This window comes from Ochotona princeps, chromosome 10 (genome assembly GCF_030435755.1).
Source record: "Ochotona princeps isolate mOchPri1 chromosome 10, mOchPri1.hap1, whole genome shotgun sequence".
Lineage (NCBI taxonomy): Eukaryota > Metazoa > Chordata > Mammalia > Lagomorpha > Ochotonidae > Ochotona > Ochotona princeps.
Window position 1 is genome coordinate 74,460,607 of NC_080841.1, and position 20,817 is coordinate 74,481,423.

The following is a 20,817-nucleotide window of genomic DNA, read 5'->3' on the forward strand; positions in this document are numbered from 1 at the left end:
GGATTTGTTTGCTCACACCGATGCTCAGCCCTAGTGCTCTGACTAGGCCTCTGGGTGCTCCCCTGGAGCTAGGAGAGCCTTGATGGTGTTGGAGAACACTAGGCACTGTTAAAGGTTAAGGTGCCTCTGAGTTAGAGAAATGGCAGAATGCTCCCTTGGGTGTGGCATGGAAGTTATTGTGCTAGTGGGGGAGGGGCTGACAACGTCTGTGATGGTTTATAATGTCTGGAGATGGACTGGAACTTTTTGTACTAAACGAATTTTCATTTATTACTTTCTTTGGTATAATGATACATATTTTTAAAATTTCAGATGCATTTACAACTGATTTTCTTCATTGGACTGATCGGTTCAATTTGCTGTGTGTTTGGCCAAACAGGTAAAAGAAAGTTTTCTCAGCTTTTCATTGTGGTACTGGTGTTTTGTTTTGTTTTGTTTTAAAGATTTATTTGAAAGCCAGAGTGCAAGAAAGGGTGGGAGAATGAATGTTCTTTGATCCACTGGTGTGCTTCAACTCCCCAAATGGCTCCAGAGCCATGGCTGTGCCAGGCTGAATCCTGGAGCTTCATCCAGATCTCCTGTGAGGTCGCAGAAGCTCAGGTCCTCGGGCCATTCTCTGCTGCTTTCCCAGGTGCGTTAGCAAAAGACTAGATCAAAAATGGAGCAACGGGACTTATTGCTCACATGGAACGCAAGTGTGTGGCAGATGGTGGCTAACCTGCCGTTCCACCATAGCACCCCCTGGTTTTCACTGTTGACCGGGCTCCTGGAGAAAACTCAAGTCCAATGTTGCCACTCCCCTGGAAGCCCCACAGTGACATCATGTCCTCAGAGTGAAGGGCAAGGGGTCTCTGTGGCCAAGCTGCTCCCACTCCTGTCATGTTGTCTGGCTAAAAGCTGAGCTTACAAGCATGAATTGGACAGGAATGGCTGAGCGTGCAGAGAGAAGTCCTGGCAGGTAACGTGTCTACAAGTAGATCATGATCTGTTTGTTCCTGTCTGGAGCCCAGCCCAGGAGCAGTGCCTTGCTACACGTAAAAACAGTGGGCGGTTCCATCAGGGAACACATGTTGGTCTACGTGGGTTACACAAAATTACCAGTGACAGCAAGAAAAACAGTATGTGTTGGAATATGATAAATCACACTAGAAATTAAACAGGCTTATACCTTAAGTAATGTGAGCAGAAATCAATAAAAACAATAAATGTGACAGTTGAAAAATTTGCAAGCAAACACAGAACTTAAAAAATAAGTGACCAGTGAACATGAATAATTGAAGCCTTAAATAACTTGACAGTTTGATGCTTTCTTTATGCCTAGTAGTAAAATTAAAATACGTTTTTACATTGTGTTTTGTTTGAGAGGCAGAGATAGAGACAGACAGGCATAATTGAGCTCACATGTGCTGTTCTGCCACCCAAACTCCCACAACAGCAGGAGCTGAACTGTGGCTGATGCCCAGAGGACAATCCAGATACCCAGTGTGGGATGTAGGACTTAAGTAGTTGAACCCTCACCACTGTCTTCCAGTATGGAACATGTGTGTTTTAACCACTGGGCTCATTGTCCACCGAGGAGCAACATTTGTGACAATAAGAACCTAGTATAGGAGGTTTGGTGAAATGATATTAGTACATGGCATGTGAGAGTATTAATAGGCATATTACTTGAGTAGAAATTAGAATGTATTGAGAATTGTGAAAACATTAATATAATGTTTAGTATGTCTCCCTTTTGGAATGTCCAGTGTGTATATTATAGATATAAGTGGTTGAAATGGGTGCTGTGGTGCAGCAGGTTCAACAGTTGCGTGAGAACCCATGTCCCACGTTGAAGTGCCTAGTTCAGTCCCAGCTATTACACATCTGGTCCAGCTTCCTGCTACTGCATCTGGGAGAGAGCCAGTGACGGCGCACATGCTTGGGCCCCTGCCGGGATTCCCTGCTTCTGACCTCAGGCCTGGCCTAGTCCTGGCTGCTGTGGGACTTTGGGGAGTGAACCAGCAGATGGAAGAGCTCTATTTTTTTTTCTCTCTCTATGGCTTTCCTATAAATAAGTAAATCTTAAAAAGAAAACAAAAACAGTTCCAGAGTGCATGGATAAATGTGCGTGTTCACAATATGTGTGTGTGTGTGTGCATGTGCAAACCACTGTGTATACGGATGAGTATGGTATGTGTGTAGATGAGTGTAGTGTGTTGTATATGTGTGCTGGACATATGTGTATATGTACAGTAATTGTGTGCCCGTGCATGGAGTCTGCACATGTGAACAAGCATGTGTATCGCACACACACATGGAATTGTCCCAACATTAAGTAGCATATATTCAAGTAATGAGAAGCTGCATAATAACCACAAGGTATGCTTTTGAAGAATTTGTAATCACACAACAAAACACTTAAAAGCGGCATATTAAATGCTATGCAAATTGTGTCATCGGTTTCACTTGAATGGTCTATGTGTACTTGCTTCTCTGTTGTCTCTAAGACAACAGCTGGAAAGAAATAGGTGGCAGGGTGCAGTGGTTATCTGGTAGTGGTGTAGATGACTTTTTTGGATTTATAGTTTTATGAATTTTTCAAATTTCCTGTGGATGGGAACATGTGAAGTTAATAATCGGGAAAGAGATGACAGCCAGTCCTTCCTGTGTTTAGTGTATGAGAGGCAAACTGCTCCTTAGGCAAGTTCAGAGACATTTAAGGACACACTGAATAGACCAGAGCAGCCCTGGGTTATGGATCGGATCAGTGAGCATCTCAGTGGCTTCATATCCCTAAAGAAAGGTCCCCAGGGGTCATTTTGGGTAAGTGTGAGCCCTTTACCTCATTGTAAGAAAGTGTAGGACGTTTGTGACCATCCCAAATGACAAATTTAGAAATTTGTGCCTTTGAACACAAGTACGTAAATGTACAGAAGGTACTTGGCTTTCATATGGAAAACAAGGAAGACATCTGTTCTTCCATGGCTTGCAGTACCACCTCTGGGATCAGTCGATGCCTTCAGTTTGATAACTGTCATGCTCACTCACACAGCGTCACTTGCTTCAATGATCCTGTTTCATTGTATTCTCTCTGCAACTTCATGGAAAATGGTCTGTTCATTTTCTTGACAGATGAAAATAGATGTATAAAAGCCAACGCTAAATCCTGTGGAGAATGCATACAGGCAGGCCCCAATTGTGGGTGGTGCACGAATTCGGTAAGTAGATAGCTTCCTGTTTAAAATCTGCAGTCCTCAGGTTCCCGATGCGTATTATATAATACGTGATGGCTGAGAACTGTGCCATTCAGCATAGCAGCCCGTGGGCCCTGAAACTGTAGGGCTCTGACTTTTAAGGGTGCTCAAGCTAGCAAAGATTGTCTGCACCAAGGCTTACCTTTCAGTTCTGTTTCCACAAACTTCTTGCAGTACCTTTGTTTGGGTGTTAGAAATTGAAAATTGCTGTAAGTTTCAAATATTTATTGTACTTTATAACCTAGTATAAAAGAATCAATGTTGAAATAATGTCATTTCGAATATGCATATTTTGCATGTTGTAACACATAATTTTAGAGTTAATTTTCTTTTTTTGTTGTGAATGCTGGATAGGTTTAGAACATGTGTGGTTCACCTTTAGGACATGTGTCAAATTTGTGTTGGGTAACTTTCCAAAGTAATTTAGCTGTTTGTTGTAACTTTTCTGGGGTGTGTGTGTGTGTGTGTGTGTGTGTGAATTAAGTAACCTTCCCAGTGAAGTCTGAATTAAAATAATATAGAATTGATTTGTGTCCTTAAGAACCTGCTGTGGTTGGCATTTGGATTCTACCCCTTCTGTCATTTTTAACCCTTTCCTTGCATAGGCCCTAATATCAGAACAGGAGGTAAAGAGGCCAGATCAGAAGTGAAGCAGTTTATTCACAGAATAAACAACTAATATCAGAAGATAAAAGCATACTTTTTTTATCAGGCATTTGTACCCACATTTTAAGTACCTATTTGTTTTTGTTGCCATAGCTGCTCACATAATCAGATTTGTGGTTTGACCATGGAAGAGTATTGAGAAACTTTGTTTCTTTACAGAATTTTTTGTGTTGACACTTGGTATTCTCTTGAGAATGGTGTACAGGTTGTATTGGGATTACACGGTGTGGGATTGAGTGGGAGGCACTGTAGGGACAGCGACTGCCCTCCGGGTCTAGCACAGAGCTTGCCTGACTGAGGAGGTGGAGGTGGTGCTTACTGTGCAATGGGATTCACTCAGGCCTGGGATATTCCTAAAATTCAGCTTCAGAGTTTTGGGACATAATTTTTAAATGATTAAAAGCTCTTTCAGAATATATTCTTAAAGTGTCTGAATTGGCTGATATATGGAAAAGTATAATCCCCACCTAGATTTTGTGCTTTAGGTCAGGAGCTATTTCAGAGCTGAAACATTAGTCCCAGCCTTGAGCCATTTGTATCTTGGTGGTCTCTCCCAGCTGTTTCTCAAAAGTGACCTCAGCAGTGTTGTGTTTGACTTGAACATTTGTGAAGTCATTATTCTTTTTGTTTTGTTTTTATTTGAAAGCCATAATTAGAGACAGGGAGAGATGTTGCATTCCATTGGCTCATTCTACAAATGACCACTTAAGTCAGGATCCCGGAGCTTCTTCAGGTCTCCCATGTCGGTGCAGACACCCACGTACTTGGACTGTCTTCTGCTTGCTCAGATGTGTTAGCAGGGAGGTGGATCAGAAGTGGGCAGCTGAGTCTTGAGCTGGTGCCCATATGGGATGCCTTGCAGCAGGCTTTACCTGCTGTGACACAGTGCTGGCCCCTGTTTATTCTTTACGTTTAAGTATCTTCACTCATACTTTATGTTCAAGTCATGAAATTGGTGCATAAGAATAGATACGATTATCATGCCCTTACTTTTCCTTCCGTTTTCATATTTCACAAAATACTTAAATTATTTCAGAGAGTGACAGAGAGCTGTAATCTGCCAGCTCCTTGCCCAAATCCCTGTAATCTTCAAGATTGGGCTGCACTGCAGCTGGAAGCTGAGAACTTAATCTGGGTCTCCAATGGAAGGCTTAGGCCATCACCTGGCGCCTCCCCCAGATGGGAATTGGAAGCTAGAACCAGGCATGTCAGTGTGAGATGTGGGCGTCTTATTCAATAGACAGAATGCCTGCCCCTGTAAAATACTTTGATTTAAATCGTTTGTAAACACTTAAAATGATAGCCAATACTTAGAAACTTGTTCTGACTCTCAGGTATACTTAAATCAGTGTTAAATTTCTTAGTCTCCTTTTTGAAGCAACCATCATTAATTGAGATGTGTTTATGCTGCTGTGCTTTTCCTTAACTTACAGTTAAACTACAAAAGTTGTGCTGAGGGAGGTGCTGTGGGATTTTGTAAAGACACTGCTAGGGGAAATTCTGGGAAAGTGCCTGATACTCGGGTATGTAGGTTACCAGTTGCTGTCGACTGTATTCAACACATGGTTTCACTGAGAAGTTCATTTTTTGAATTAACAAATGGAACATTTAAAACAAACACTTAGGTCAGTTCTTGAAAGAGGTGATACTTTCTCTGGAATGATTTTGTTTTTAAATGAGCACTTTAATGATTTATGTGAAGGGAGCGTTTTATTTACAAGCCAGGAGTGAGAAATGTCATATGTCCGCCTTTTACTTATGTTTTCCTGTGTTATTTAGACCTTTCTACAAGAAGGAATGCCTACTTCTGCACGGTGTGATGATTTAGAGGCCTTGAAAAAGAAAGGCTGCCATCCAGATGACATAGAGAATCCCAGAGGTTCCACAGCTGTCAAGAAAAATAAAAATGTCACCAACCGTAGCAAAGGAACCGCAGAGAAGCTGCAGCCCGAAGACATCACTCAGATCCAGCCACAGCAGCTGGTTCTGCAGCTGCGATCAGGTGAGACCCAGCCCTCTGCTTCCTGCTCAGCCTCAGCCTCCATGGAGGCCCTCAGGCTAGCCAGTCAGAATGGCTGAGAGTTTCAAAAGCACAATTAAGATTTCCAAAAGGACAATACTAAATTTTTGTCTAAGATCAAGTAAGTTCTTGCAAACATTCAGCAAGTACTAATTTGACTTCCTGGATTTCACAAATGTTTATTCTCTTTCTATTCCATAATATAAAAGCAACATTTTAATGTTTCCTTTCTGTTGTTGTTTTTTAAAATTACTGGAGTTCTACTATCTGTGGCGGTGCTGGAACTCAAAGAAACATTGTGTGTTGTCTCTGGAGTCGTTGCCTTTGTGTGCAACCCTCCACCCCTTTCCCCGCATCCACGCCCAGTCTGCTGCAGCACACCTGCTGCTCAGTCTGACACACCACAGCCCGTGGATCCTGTCGGGAATCTCTAGCCCCTCCGTACCCAGCAGAGCAGTGTGCTTCCTCCAGGACATGGCTCCTGACTGCTCTCATCTTCACCAAAGCTCTCCAGGCTGCTTTTTGTGACTTTCTATTCCCCCCACCCCCTTTGCAATCCACTTGACAGAGTGGTTTTCCTTGAGATTTAACAGTATTTGCTTGCTCTTCTCCTATCTGCCTACCAGGAGTTTCTTCAGACAGAATTTAACAGTGGTTCAACTAAACCTCTCATTCTCCTGTTTCTGGAGGGAATGTGCCTGACATCCCTTTCTCTTCTTTTCCATCCTCATCATTTCAATTCATGTCTTTGTCACCTCCCTTTTGAATTTTTCCTATTATTTTTTTTAGCTCGTCTTTGTATCTATAATACAATTTAAAAACTATTCCTAAGTTTTCTAAAGCGAAAATAATATTTGGTGACTGACATGCATGTGGTGTCTTCCTGGGACCAACATCTGAGGTTTGTTGAAACTCTAATCTCCGTCCATCCTAAGTCAGTTAGGAAACTTAATTTTTGAGACACAAGTTACCTAGTATGGGTTGGGCATGCTGTTTATTTCATCTTTGTACCCGCAAGGTCTCATGTGTGAAGTATTTGTTGAATGAAATTGAGTATAGACTCAGTGAATTGTTTCTAGAAATCTCCAGTTTTTGTTGATGTTCCGGCATTTGCCAGGGCAGTCAGATCTGCTTGGTTTTCTCATTTGCTCCTGATACCTGGCACATTCACGTCATTTCTGACCCATGTTTGATCAGGAGAGCCACAGACATTCACGTTGAAGTTCAAACGTGCAGAGGACTACCCCATTGACCTCTACTACCTCATGGATCTCTCCTACTCCATGAAGGACGACCTGGAAAACGTCAAGAGTCTGGGGACAGATCTGATGAAAAGGATGAGTTCAGTGACTTCAGACTTCCGAATTGGTAGGAATGTTGGGAAGATGAGTGGCTTTCACCTGCACATGCCTTGGCAGGTTTCATTCTTGGTTCTCCAGCGCATGCTTGGGAGATCAGTGGGCCAGCTTTTTGCTCTTCCTTCTGAAATGAAATGTCAGTCCTGTGCGCACCGTCCCTCTGTCCCTCTGAGCGATGCAGGTGATGAAATACATGCTGCTCTCACCTGCTGCAGGAGCCTTGTCTCACCTCATACCAAGTGTGACATGTTGGAATGCTCCTCCTTCCAGCCCTTCCCTTTCCTGCGTGGTGGTCTCCAGCTGCACCTCTTTTTGCCTGCTATTTCCAGCTCTTGCTCCACCTGGGGTAGAGCAGCAGGGTGCTCGGAAACCTTGACACCTTTTAAAAATGAACTCTGTTTCAACAGAAACCGTAAGAGAATAGCATTTGGTTATAGTTCCATTGTCTTCAGTAAGCACAGATCTAGATCTAGGACCATGGAAATAGGAAGTGGTCAGATTTCTAGAACATTGATTCGTTCATTCAGCATGGCAGTGTGAAGAACTGAGATGCAAGAAAGGTAGTGGGAAGGCAGAAGCTGGATGCGTGGTCTGGTCCTTCTGTGCTGCTATAAGCACATGGTAAGGCACAGGGATGCATGTCTCTGTGTCACATGGAAAATTGGGCTTTCCATGGACATAGACACTGAGTCCATCGCAGCTTATGTAGGGACCAGGGTTATTGCCTATCTGTATATCTGTCTGTTCTAGGGTTTGGCTCCTTTGTGGAGAAAACCGTGATGCCTTATATTAGCACCACACCTGCTAAGCTCAGGAACCCTTGCACGAGTGAGCAGAACTGTACCAGCCCCTTCAGCTACAAGAACGTACTCAGCCTCACGGAGGACGGAGCCGTGTTTAACAGGCTTGTCGGGCAGCAGCGTATTTCTGGAAATCTGGACTCTCCAGAAGGTGGATTTGATGCCATCATGCAAGTTGCAGTGTGTGGGGTGAGTGTGTTTGTGTTTTACTAGGGGATGTCACTTGTGTTACTTGTATAAATGCTAAGTGTGATTTTACTCTCAGCAGAAAAAGTGGCCTTATTTATCGTATCGTTTAATTATCCCAGCAGAGTCTAGTTATTAGCCCTTTAAATTGCCTTCAGCTACATGTGCTCTGTTTTTCCAGCTATAAATGCTTTATGAAAATTCCTTGAATCATTAATTCCCCTTTAAAGCAGGCAGTGGGTTCAGTTCTGAGGTTGGTGCTCACCTGTGGCAGTGGCTGTCTTCGTTGCTGTCCTGGGTTTTCGTAGAGGCTTCATACCAGAGATGGATCGGTGCTGTGTGGCGTGTCACAGAGACTGTGAAAGGGCTTAGCTGTAGGAGTGTCTAGCTCTGGCTTCCTTTTCTCACTTGCTGATGCTGTCCCAGTGACCTTGTAAGTCTTGATTTGTAAGCTGGAAGAGAACATGCCTTCTAGAAGTGAGACAGCATTTTTAAAGTTTGTTTTGGTTTTGGTTTTGGTTTGGAAGGCAGACTTTACAGAAAGAGGAGGAAAGACGGAGAGAGAAGTTCTTCCATCCTCTGGTTCACTCCCCAAATGGCCACAATGGCTGGAGCTGAGCCGATCCAAAAGCAAGAGTTTCACCTGGGTCTCCCACATGGGTGCAGAGACCCAAGGTCTGGGCTTTCCTTTGATGCTTTCCCAGGCCATAAGCAGAGATCAGAAATGCAGCAGCCAGAACACAAACTGGCATCCTTGTGAAATGCCTGTGCCACAGGATGGAGGATTAGCGTGCTACACCACTGTGCCAGCCCCAAGATAGCATTTCTAATTGCAAGGTTCTCTGTGGCAGTGAGCGCATCTGTCCTGTCCCAGTGATGGCGTTGTATGTCTGAGGGTTTTCAGATGAGACTAAGAATGAGCATTGGGCAGTAGATACAGTTTTTTTTTCTTTTTTCTTTTTAAAGCTTTGTTTATTTCTATTGGAAGGCAGATTTATAGAGAAAAGGAAAGACAGAAGGATTGTGCATCTGCTGGTTCACTCCCCAGTTGGCTGCAGTGGCAGCACCTGAACCTATCTGAAGCCAGGAGTCTCTTCTTGGTCTCCCACATGGGTTACAGGATCCCAAGGCGTTAGGCCATCGTCCACTGCTTTCCCAGGCCATGAACTGGCAGCTGGATAGGAAGTGTAGTACCTGGGGCAGGAACCAGCGCCCATATGGGGTGCCAGCACTTGCAGGCTGAGCATTAGCCAGTTGAGCCATTGTACCAGCACCTGGAGGCAGTGATTCTATATGCCAAGCTCTGTGTCAGCTGCCGGAGAAAAGGATGATAAGCAAAACCAAGACCAGTTTCTATAGAGCAGAGATGGGGACAGCCAGGCCGAGGGATGATGCTGGGTGGGAGAAGTCTCAGTGGGTGCTGCACTCTTGAGCACAAGCAGCAGCATTGTGAGTGAAGACGACACAGAATCGGCAGGAGAGTGCATGAAAGCCACCAGATCTGCGCTCAGACCCCGGGGACGCTGTTTGAGCCTTGCCTTTCTCTTGAAGTCACTGATCGGCTGGAGGAATGTCACCCGGCTGCTGGTGTTCTCCACGGATGCTGGCTTCCACTTCGCTGGAGATGGGAAACTTGGCGGCATTGTTTTACCCAACGATGGACAGTGCCACCTGGAGAACAACATGTATACCATGAGCCACTATTATGTAAGTGGTGGCTCCTCACATGGTGAATTGCAGTGCTTCCTCTGCACATTTGGTGGGTGACTGCATTGTGTGTTTCTCGGGGTTTGGTGATATGGTAACTTAAATGTACAGTGATGCTGGAGGCGCTATGTGGGGATGGCTTGAAGCTGCTTCCTTCTGTGGAGTGAAGGTCCTTCCTTGGGAAGCAGGGGCTGCCTAAGACACAATTTCACCCCTGACTTGCCCTGTCTGCTTGCTGGAACACTTGACTGGCAAAGTTGATGATTCATTCAAACATTTTTTATCTTAGTTAATTTTTTTTTTAAGATTTATTTTTATTGGAAAGGCAGATATACAAAGAGGAGGAGAGACAGAGAGAGGAAGATCTTCTGTCTCCTGATTCACTCCTCAAGTGGCGGTAATGGCTGGAGCTGAGCTGATTCAAAGCCAGGAACCAGAAGCTTCTTCCATGTCTCCCATTGCGGGTACAGAGTCTCAAGACTTTGGGCCATCCTCGACTGCTTTCCCAGGCCATAAGCAGGGAGCTGGATGGTAAATGGGGCCACCGAGATTAGAACTGGCGTCCGAATGGGATCCCAGTGTATTCAAGGTGAGGACTTTAGGCACTAGGCTATTGTGCTGGGCCCTATTAGTTGATTTTTAAAAGTAGGCGTCTGCCTTTACTGAAAATATTGTCAAATTATTCAAGTTCTAGAAGAAATATGAACAGCATTGAATCTTTTTTTCTGAAGTGACAGATAATAACACTTCCAATTCTTGGCCACTCAGTATACACACACAGACTGTCTTGTTTTAGATTTTTCCAGTGTGAATCTATATATTTTTTCAGATTCATTTATTTTTATTGGAAAGTCAGAAATACAGAGAGGAGAGAGAGAGGATGACTATCCGTTTGCTAATTCACTCCCCAAGTGGCCACAGTGGCAGGAGCTGAGCCAATTTGAAACCAGGAGCCTGGAGCTTCCTCTGGGTCTTGCACATGGGTGCAGGGTCCCAAGGCTTTGGGCTGTCCTCCACTGCCTTCCCAGGACACAGGCAGGGAGCTGGATGGGAAGTGGGGCTGCTGGCACACGAACTGGCACCTATATGGTATCCCACACATGCAAGGTGAGGACATTAGCCTCTAGGCTACTGCACTGGACAATAGAGTGGATATTCTTATATGTACATGTAAAAAAGAGGATCAGCTGGGCGCCCCTGCTGTGTGTCCCACTCACCTTGGCTGACACTGGCCTGGAGACTGTCACCTGGAGGTAGTTTTGATGATGCCATTGTTCTGTCACCTGTACAGGTGTGAACATTTCAGAGAACAGGTTGGGAGGAGGACCTGTGCTCTAAGCTGTGTCTCTTCATTTCTTAGGACTATCCTTCTATTGCTCACCTCGTTCAGAAACTCAGTGAAAATAACATTCAAACCATCTTTGCCGTTACTGAAGAGTTTCAGCCTGTGTACAAGGTATGTGTGAGCTAAGAAGAGAGACAAAAGTGCTTTTTCTTTTTTGTTGTTGTCTTAGAGAGGTAGAGGAGTATATATGAACTGAAATGTAGGAAGATGCCATTAGCTAGGTCAATTGGATTTTACAAAAGAGGTTGATGTTATTGATACCTTGAAACTTGTGTTTTTCTGGTTTACTCCCAGAGTTTCTTAGGAGATGTATAGGCCAAGGGTATTTACAAAGAGGCAGGTTGCTTGTTCAGTAGGTGCTAATCAGCTAGTGAATAGTAGATGTGCTTGATGTGTTATATTGTTTTAATTGCAGGAACTGAAAAACTTGATCCCTAAGTCAGCAGTGGGAACGCTGTCTGCAAACTCCAGCAACGTGATCCAGCTGATCATCGATGCCTACAATGTGAGTGGCAGTAGATCCCAGGGGCTCCGGACTGTGCCTTGTACAAGCGGAAATGCTCAAAAACACAGTGCAGGAAACCCAGGGGGCAACACAAAACTTACATTCGGTATCTGGAGGGACGTCTTATACTGAAAAACATCTTATACATCTTATACTGGAAAAACACAGCCTCAAGCAAGCAAAAATAGGATAAATGCACATAAGGAAAATTCTAGTCTGTCTGTCACTATGTGAAAGCAAGGTTGCTCTGTAGGCGACTCCTGGATTTGTGGGGATCCTCAGTCTTCCTTCCCTCTCCAAAGTGTTCTTTATACATTCTTGTGTTTGCTGGACTGTGGTGGACAAGCTTTTATGCCATTTCTTTCCTCCCACACATGTAGACAACATTTTTTCTGTTTTTAGTAAGTGTATGCACTCATTTATAAATGTAAGTGGAATATATAAAATCTAAATATGTGCTTGTCCGCAACGGGGCTGTTTTAAAAGGTTAATGGAATTCTTTTTCTTCACCTGGGAGAGTTGAGTTGATATTAGGAGGAGCTGTGCTTTCCCTCCAAGCACAGCTTGGTTCCCATGTAGCATTGTGTAAGCAGGCATTTGGAAGTGTTACCGTAACTCTTCATGCGCTGCATACACCCCTTTGATCCCCATTAACCTTTGGTGAGTTGGTGTTGGTTGAGTTTTGAGTATTTTTTTTTCCCCTTGGTAATCTCAGTATATTTTGGAAAGACCTGGTTTGAAGACATGAACATTTGGTTCATTCCATTATCGGGCTTGCAGTCCAAAAGCTGGGGCCGGGAACTCCATCCAGGCCTCCCATGTTGCCGCAGGCAGTAGACTGCTTCAGTCCTGGCTGCTGTCTCCCAGTGGGCCAGGAGCTGCTCAGCTGGGAGACAAACACTGATGGGCAACCTAGTTGGTGTTGTGAGCACTAGGGCAAACACCTGCCCAGGACTTCAGGATGTCAGCAATTCCTGCGTCCTCCCTAAGCTGTTTTTTTCCCCACCAGACTGTATTCCCAATTTCTGTCTTGTCCAAGAATGTGAGCAACAGGCCGTTTCCCACTACCATCTTCTCTATTTGTCCTGAGAGATCTGCTTGCTTGCTTTTCTTTCTTTTCTTTTTTTTAAACAAAATGTTAGTTTTTATTAGAGACAGAGATGGAACTCCCATCTTGGATGTCCACAGCACTGGGCTGGGATGGGCTGAAGCTGGGAGCTGAGAACAGGAGTGTCCTAGGAGGGTACTGGGAAACGCTGCTGTGGTGGGAGGTTGAAATCAAAAGCCTGGAGGCCCACTTCAGCTGGTGGGGGGCGGGGGTTGTAGGTGTGACTGTTAACCTCCAGGCTGACCTCCCCTGAGATTTTAAATAAGTATTGGCTTGAGTCTTTCCCCTTGAGGCGTGGCTTGTTTGTGTGTGTTTTCCAGGCAAGCAGTGGTAATTGGGTCAGGCCTGGACTACATGCTCATTGGTATTTCACCACAGGCATGGGACAGAATGCTCTTTTCTGCAGTGTGTTTGCAGATCCAGTCCTGCTTGACTGGAGCCTGCCTGGTCTGAGTTCTGTTTCCTAGCCACTCTGTTGACCTGAGCGTCAAAACCCTGTCTTGATGGATATGTCCTGGCATTTCACCTGTTGGTCTCATGCATCCCAGTATGTTCTGTCTGGCTTTCCTGTATATAATCATGTTTTGTTTCAGTCCCTCTCCTCAGAAGTCATTTTGGAAAACAGCAAATTGCCAGAAGGAGTAACCATAAATTACAAATCTTACTGCAAGAATGGGGTGAATGGCACAGGGGATAATGGAAGAAAGTGCTCCAACATCTCCATTGGAGACGAGGTATTGTATGTTTATAAACAAATATCTGGAGAAATGCCAAAAGAAATGATGGCTTTTGGAAATATTTTCAGTGGATTAGTATTATTAAGCATATTGTTCACTTTATCTTACTTTTTTCCTTAAAGGTTCAGTTTGAAATCAGCATTACTTCAAATCAGTGTCCGAATAAGAATTCTGAAACCATTAAAATCAAGCCTCTGGGCTTCACTGAGGAGGTCGAGGTGATCCTTGAGTTCATCTGTGAGTGCGAGTGCCAGGACGCAGGCATCCCGGCCAGTCCCCAGTGCCACGATGGGAATGGCACGTTTGAGTGTGGGGCCTGCAGGTGAGCCGGATCGCGGAGCAGGACCCGGATGTGCACGGGGTGGGCAGAGAACTGGGATTGCTGTAGGGGAGCTCTACCTGGAGCAAATAAGGAAATGTATTCCATCTTGGTGATCTTGCACATGGCATTCTGTTTTCCTGTCTGTCTCATCTTTCAAATGAAAACCTCATAGTCTAAAATTGCACTTGGTTTTTCTGTCATGAGACGATACTGTGAATTTGTAGCGAATACGCTCAGGTAAAAGAAAGACATGCAGGACCGATGATGGTAGCTTTCCCTGGGAAATGGAATGAAGTTGGGCTAAAAGATGCTCCGTTGTCACCGCTTGTGCTTCTGCATTGTTGGAATCTTAAAAATATGTACGTGACATAAAATTAAAATAATGATACTTATCAGAATATAAAATGTAGTATCAGTAAAGTTATTTCACACTGTAATTACTTTTTTTTGTATTTATTGTTATTACAAAGTCAGATATACAGAGAGGAGGAGAGACAGAGAGGAAGATCTTCCGTCCGATGATTCACTCCCCAAGTGACCGCAACGGGCCGGTGCACGCCGATCCGAAGCCGGGAACCAGGAAACTCTTCCGGGTCTCCCACGCGGGTGCAGGGTCCCAATGCTTTGGGCCGTCCTCGACTGCTTTCCCAGGCCACAAGCAGGGAGCTGGATGGGAAGTGGAGCTGCCGGGATTAGAACCGGTGCCCATATGGGATCCTGGCGCGTTCAAGGAGAGGACTTTAGCCACTAGGCCACGCTGCCGGGCCCTGTAATTACTTTTTAAGTTAAAAACTGAAACTGAATGTATCCTGAATACAGCTTTCTGTTTAGAAGGAGACGGGGATATCTGATGTCCATGTAGGTTGTAGGTGACTGGGCCGCCAGGGTGCCAACCATGAGGAAGACACATGGCTGCCCCGAGTGCAGTCGTCTGTGTGCAGAGCCATCCAGATGTTGTCAGTCCCTACTCCATGCTGCTGGATGTGCTCTCTTTGAGTCAGGTGACTGTGTCTTTAGGGAAACGTTTAACCTGAAGAATTCCCATGAACATGCCTTCTTCTTCCCTTTCTCTGCTCACCACATGCAGAATCAGCTGGCAGTGTCCATGAGCGCTAGTTATATTTTAAAATCTCCGTAAAGTCTGGCTCAGCTGGATAACTTTGTTTTTGAAGAACATGTCACATTTTTAGCCAATATGGCTGGCCCATTTCTGTTCAATTTTCTATACTTTCTTGGAGGTAGTTATTGTACTTTTCTAGGTTAAAATAGGGCCATGGTTTGGTTATGGTTAGAAATGTAATAATGTATCATTTGAAATTACAGTTGCTGTATTCTTTGAAATTACATGAATTCTGTCTTTCCAGATTTTTTTTTTCTCATTCATTATTTTCAGTTTGAAGAGAAGTGGTTTTCGGTTATTTCTCTTTATACAAGTGGAGTTTTGCGATCTTTGCTCAGGTGCAACGAGGGCCGTGTTGGCAGACACTGCGAGTGCAGCACAGACGAGGTGAACAGTGAAGACATGGACGCCTACTGCAGGAAGGAGAACAGCTCCGAGATCTGCAGCAACAACGGGGAGTGCGTCTGTGGGCAGTGTGTCTGCAGGAAGAGGGACAACACGAACGAAATCTATTCCGGCAAATTCTGCGAGTGTGATAACTTCAACTGTGATCGGTCCAATGGCTTAATTTGTGGAGGTGAGCAAGTGTCTGAAGTGTGAGCCCACTGAGTGTGATAACAGGTCTTGAAAACTCACTGGGTTAATGAATCAGGGTTGTGGAGTGTCAGTCTGTCCCTCAGATACAGTTCTTCCGTGTTTTGGCCCCTTTGTATTTGTAAGTCCATGCCATGATTTTATGTTTTCACCACTAGTTGAAAACATGGTATTTTTAATTGCAGGAAATGGTGTCTGCAAGTGTCGCGTGTGTGAGTGCAATCCTAACTACACTGGCAGCGCGTGTGACTGTTCTCTGGATACGACTTCTTGCATGGCCACAAACGGGCAGATCTGCAACGGCCGGGGTATCTGTGAGTGTGGCGTCTGCAAGTGCACGGATCCCAAGTTTCAAGGGCAAACCTGTGAGATGTGTCAGACCTGCCTGGGCGTCTGTGCTGAACACAAGTACGTATTTCCTGATTGGTGGTGAGCGTTGATGCGTAAGTGTGTGCTGTCTCCAGAACTGGGGCAGGGCCTGCGTTAGACTGTGTCCAAACTAAGTGTCTGCTTTGTGGAAGCCCACTCTTCAGTGCTTAAAAATTCTTTCTCAGCAGCTAATGACTATTAGCACACTGAAATGTGTCATGGAGAGGTGTAAGGATATTTTGATTTGAATTTTCTAAGGAATCGACTCTCTTCAGTTACCTTTTTTTTGTTAAATTTCTTAAGTACTATTTTTTGACTTGGCAGAATAGAAGGCTTTTTTCCTTTGAAGGAACATTTTACCAGTAATACACTGCTTAAATTATTATAGTTTATTATTATTATTGTTGTTGTTATTGGAAGGTCAGATATACAGAGAGGAGGAGAGACAGAGAGGAAGATCTTCTGTCCACTGATTCATTCCCGAAGTAGCCACAATGGCCAGAGCTGAACTGATCCGAAGAGCCAGGAGCCCAAACCTGCTCCAGGTCTCCCACATGGGTACATGATCCCAAGGCTCTGGGCCATCCTCGACTGCTTTCCCAGGACGCAAGCAGGGAGCCAGATGGGAAGAGGGGCTGCTGGGGTTAGAACCTGCACCCATATGGGATCCCGGCGCATCTAAGGCAAGGGCTTTAGCCACTAGGCTACTGCACCAGGCCTGTTATTATAATTTTGTATTAATATATTTACTATGTGACAGGACTGTCATTTTATGACCTTTTTTTAAAAAAAATTTATTTTTTATTATTATTATTACTTTATGATATAGTTCCATAGGCTGACCTTTTATTTCTTTATTGTGATTTTAATTTGAAGTTTTAATTTGTAATTTGGTTTGGAAAAGTACCACTTTTTAAAGTTTTCATTTGTTAATTTAAGACTTTCTATCTGCTGGTTCACTCGTCAAATGTCCTTCATGAGTAGACTAGGCTGGCTTGAATCCACGACTCTCACAAGGGTGGCAGGAAGTGTTGCTTGAGGCACTGTGACTGCCTCCTAGGGTCTGCACTGGGAGGAAGCTGGGGTCAGCATCTGGAGCTGGGGATCGAACACAGGTATTCTGGTGGGATGTGGGTGTTTTAGCCACTAGGCAAAAGGCCCACTCCCAGAAATTGTCATCTTCTGATGGAGTTTTTCCATCCAAGAGACAACATGCCTCTGCTGATTAAAATTCCCTTTCATAGCACCTGTTGAATTTGATCACCCAAATTTAACATTCAAGGTAATGTTTAAGAAAACACTTAGCTCAAATGGGGAATGTAAAATGTAATGGTTTGTGTGTCTACAGAGAATGTGTTCAGTGTCGAGCCTTCAATAAAGGAGAAAAGAAAGACAGGTGTGCGCAGGAGTGTTCACATTTCAACATCACCAAGGTGGAAAATCGGGACAAGCTGCCGCAGCCTGGCCAGGTGGACCCCCTGTCCCACTGCAAGGAGAAGGACGTGGACGACTGCTGGTTCTACTTCACGTACTCGGTGAATGGCAACAATGAGGCCATCGTTCACGTCGTAGAGACTCCAGGTCAGAACCTGAGCATCTCAGAAATCCCTCCCATCCTCTCCTGTCTTCTCCAGACTGCTTAGGCTCACTGTCAAGTTCCCAGGCACCCAGAAACAGCTTCCAGTTGGATTACCTATGTTCAATCTGGGGGCATTTTTCATCTCTTGAGGTAGTATTAGGGAGAAGAGAAGTTGAGTTTCAGGTTCTCTGAGTAGAGAGTATGGAGATGTCATGATGAGTGATGCAGGCATGTAGAACCTGCAGACTCAGGCCATGCTCAATAGCAGTTACCATTGATGACCTGAGATTTGAGCTTGATTGGGCTTGGACACTGGGGAAGATAATCCGTGGAAGGATATAACGGAAGTGTTGGATTTGCTCTGCTTCTCGGCAGATGGAGCATTTCTTGGATTTTTCTAACAACTTTTTACTGGATTTCTTGAGGTTTTTCTCGAGTAGGCAGGATTTTGTGCATGCATGTCCTGTATCTCAGTTAAAGTTAGGACTAGAACTCTCGAACAGGTGGCAAGCCTGTGTTGAATGTGGTAGTGAACTGTCCAGTGGTTCTGCAGTGGTTGTCATGTTGTAGCATAGAGTGTATTTTCGGACAAGCTTGTGGAAGTACTGCTTCCCAGTGTGTGCCTCCTGGTCATTCCTGAGCACTGTCCATTGAATACCAGAGGCTGTGATCTTGAGCAATAATTGACCAAGATTTCTCCCATGGATCTCACTTGACTTTTGTGTCTAAGAGCATCCTACGCACGGTTGTGTCTTAGCATGTGGAGCAGGGTTCACTGGATCCCTTCGGCTGGACCACTGTCTCCCTGATGCACATGTGCAGGCCTGTCTCTTACTATGGTCGGCTCTCAGTCTGTTCCTCTGAGTTTTGAAAATAGCTAATGTGAGCACTCCAGACTTTGTTCTCTCCCAAAGAGTTTCTGAAACTCTTACCTAGTTCTTCACTTTTCATATAAATTAGTTTGCTGATTTTCAAAGAAGTCCCATCAGGATTTTGACTGGGAATAGTTTGCATTTATAGCTCAAATTGGGAACCAGGTAATCATGGCAGTATTAATTTTAGTTCTTGGACAGGGATTGTCTATTCAGATTTCCTTTTACTGCTTTTAATACTGCGTAGGAATCTTAAATGTACAAATCTTTCCTGTATTTTATGAGACTAACAAAGTTTTCATGATGACACTATAAGGTGACTTTAAAAATTGCTATTTTTAATATGTAGAAATATATTTTTATTCAGGATTTTTGTTTGGGATCATCTAGCCTGGGGCCTGGCAGACTCCCAGGTCACAGTAGCTTTATGGCAGACTTGGTGTCATTCTGGCTGCCCTGTGCTTACTTCCAACCCTCTGACTTTGCAGAGTGTCCCACTGGTCCTGACATCATTCCAATTGTAGCTGGTGTGGTGGCTGGCATTGTCCTCATTGGCCTCGCGTTGCTGCTGATTTGGAAGCTCCTGATGATAATTCACGACAGAAGGGAATTTGCTAAATTTGAAAAGGAGAAAATGAATGCCAAATGGGACACGGTAAGTTGCAAAACACCTAAAAATATAAAGTGGCTCATGCACTACTAGAGGACAGTGCAGGGATTGCGCCTGGGTCTGAGACTGCCTGTTTAGTTAGGCTTGGAGTTTTCTCTGAAAGTTTAGTATTCAAGTAATTAGCATTTAGTGAGAAATAAAAAGCATCCTAAGTGTATTCCTATTAACCCAAACTTTGCAAGAATGGCTATTCTTATTACTGTGTCCAGTGTGTTTGATTCTTCACTAGTTTTGGGGTTAAACCTGCCTTTCTGTCTGGTAGATAACCCTGAATAGTGTCACTGTGTGGTGAGCTATTCCGTGAAGGGCTCCTTCTCCTTCCACACAGTGATGGTTGAGTGGCGAGCAGCTAGACTCCATTTCCATGATATTCTGGAAAAGAGAAGTCTGTGGGGACAGGAGTCAGACCAGCGGTTGCTGAGGGTTGTGGGAAAGGGTCAGTCACACAGGGGCACAGGAGTCTTGTTGTCTTTAGGTATGTGGGTATGTTTGCATACTCAGGGGACTCTGCTCAGAAAGGTACTTTACTCTATACAAATGTTACCTCAGGAAATTGGCTTTATGCAATGACTCTTAAGTGTGAATGTTTCCAAGTTGCTTACTGCTTGCAGACAGGGAGTCAGGGGAAGGCATGACACACACCATGCCCACTGTTGTCTTCTTGACAGGGGAAAGCTGTGACAGTGTATTTAGATGTAAATGAATTTTAGTCATTTACATTTTACTAGTTGCTTGAATTTTTCAAGAATTGTCAATTTCTGGGGCATGGAAATAATAAATCATAGTAGTGTTTAAACACCAGGAATGTCCATTTTCTTTCTGATGAAATCATTAGAAACTGTTTCTTTTGCTTTAGCAAGAAAATCCGATTTACAAGAGTCCTATTAATAATTTCAAGAATCCAAACTATGGACGTAAAGCTGGCCCCTGAGTTGCCGCCGGTATCTCCTTTCCCTTTCTGCCTTGCATGTGAGCTCTTGCCCTTTTGACTGCACTGGGTGTCCTTTTATCACTGTTGCTACATTTTTGGAAGTCTGGCTTTATTGATATGTCTAAACTGCGGCTTTTGTTTTTGTGTGTACACTCAGTCTCTTAGAAGGGCTTTTAAACAAAAGTGGTATGTGAAGCCAATGACCCAAATGGAGTAGTTTTGGCACTGGAAGACCTGTGCTGCTCCTTCAGGATGATGCCATTGCCCAAGACCCTGAGTTCCCTTGGTATTGCATGCCCATTCAGCAGGAGGTGGTGCCAGAGCAGTTGTTTTCAATGGTAGCTGAGAATGGCTTGGGCGCTGAACTTCTCTCTGGATGTGCAGTTCTTAGCGCATTGAGTGAGAATCTACATCCTTGTTTTGTGTGCAGTGATCAACATGCTTGATTTCATTATACTGGGCTCAATGGGCATTGGACGAGAAGGGACACAGCAGGGATAGCTGTAACTAAATCTGATGGTATGTGAAGTGAATGACCCAAATGGAGTAGTTTTGGCACTGGAAAACCTGTGCTGCTCCTTCGGGATGATGCCATTCACCAACACAGTGAGTTGGTGAATGTAGAAGGGACAATTAGATTGTGGTGATGAGCCAGAGTTGGGGTCAAAGCCCAGCTCCCCACATACTAAGTG

The 20,817-nt window shown here is 44.3% G+C and overlaps 1 protein-coding gene across 2 annotated transcripts in view; it reads left to right on the forward strand.

Moving 5' to 3' along the window:
- The window catches only part of ITGB1 (integrin subunit beta 1), a 40,590-nt gene that overhangs the window by 14,790 nt on the left and 4,983 nt on the right, over nucleotides 1–20,817 (forward strand). The window contains exons 2-16 of one of the 2 annotated variants that reach the window (XM_058669641.1): nucleotides 313–379; nucleotides 3,115–3,200; nucleotides 5,682–5,904; nucleotides 7,120–7,290; nucleotides 8,031–8,269; nucleotides 9,818–9,973; nucleotides 11,334–11,429; nucleotides 11,734–11,823; nucleotides 13,525–13,665; nucleotides 13,791–13,990; nucleotides 15,449–15,687; nucleotides 15,890–16,112; nucleotides 17,422–17,654; nucleotides 19,013–19,179; nucleotides 20,051–20,135. In XM_058669641.1, the coding sequence (XP_058525624.1) occupies nucleotides 313–379; nucleotides 3,115–3,200; nucleotides 5,682–5,904; nucleotides 7,120–7,290; nucleotides 8,031–8,269; nucleotides 9,818–9,973; nucleotides 11,334–11,429; nucleotides 11,734–11,823; nucleotides 13,525–13,665; nucleotides 13,791–13,990; nucleotides 15,449–15,687; nucleotides 15,890–16,112; nucleotides 17,422–17,654; nucleotides 19,013–19,179; nucleotides 20,051–20,125 (2,406 nt within the window). In that variant the 3' untranslated portion in view covers nucleotides 20,126–20,135. The remainder of the gene's footprint in view (nucleotides 1–312; nucleotides 380–3,114; nucleotides 3,201–5,681; nucleotides 5,905–7,119; nucleotides 7,291–8,030; nucleotides 8,270–9,817; nucleotides 9,974–11,333; nucleotides 11,430–11,733; nucleotides 11,824–13,524; nucleotides 13,666–13,790; nucleotides 13,991–15,448; nucleotides 15,688–15,889; nucleotides 16,113–17,421; nucleotides 17,655–19,012; nucleotides 19,180–20,050; nucleotides 20,136–20,817) is intronic. The other variant, XM_058669642.1, reaches the window with a different exon arrangement.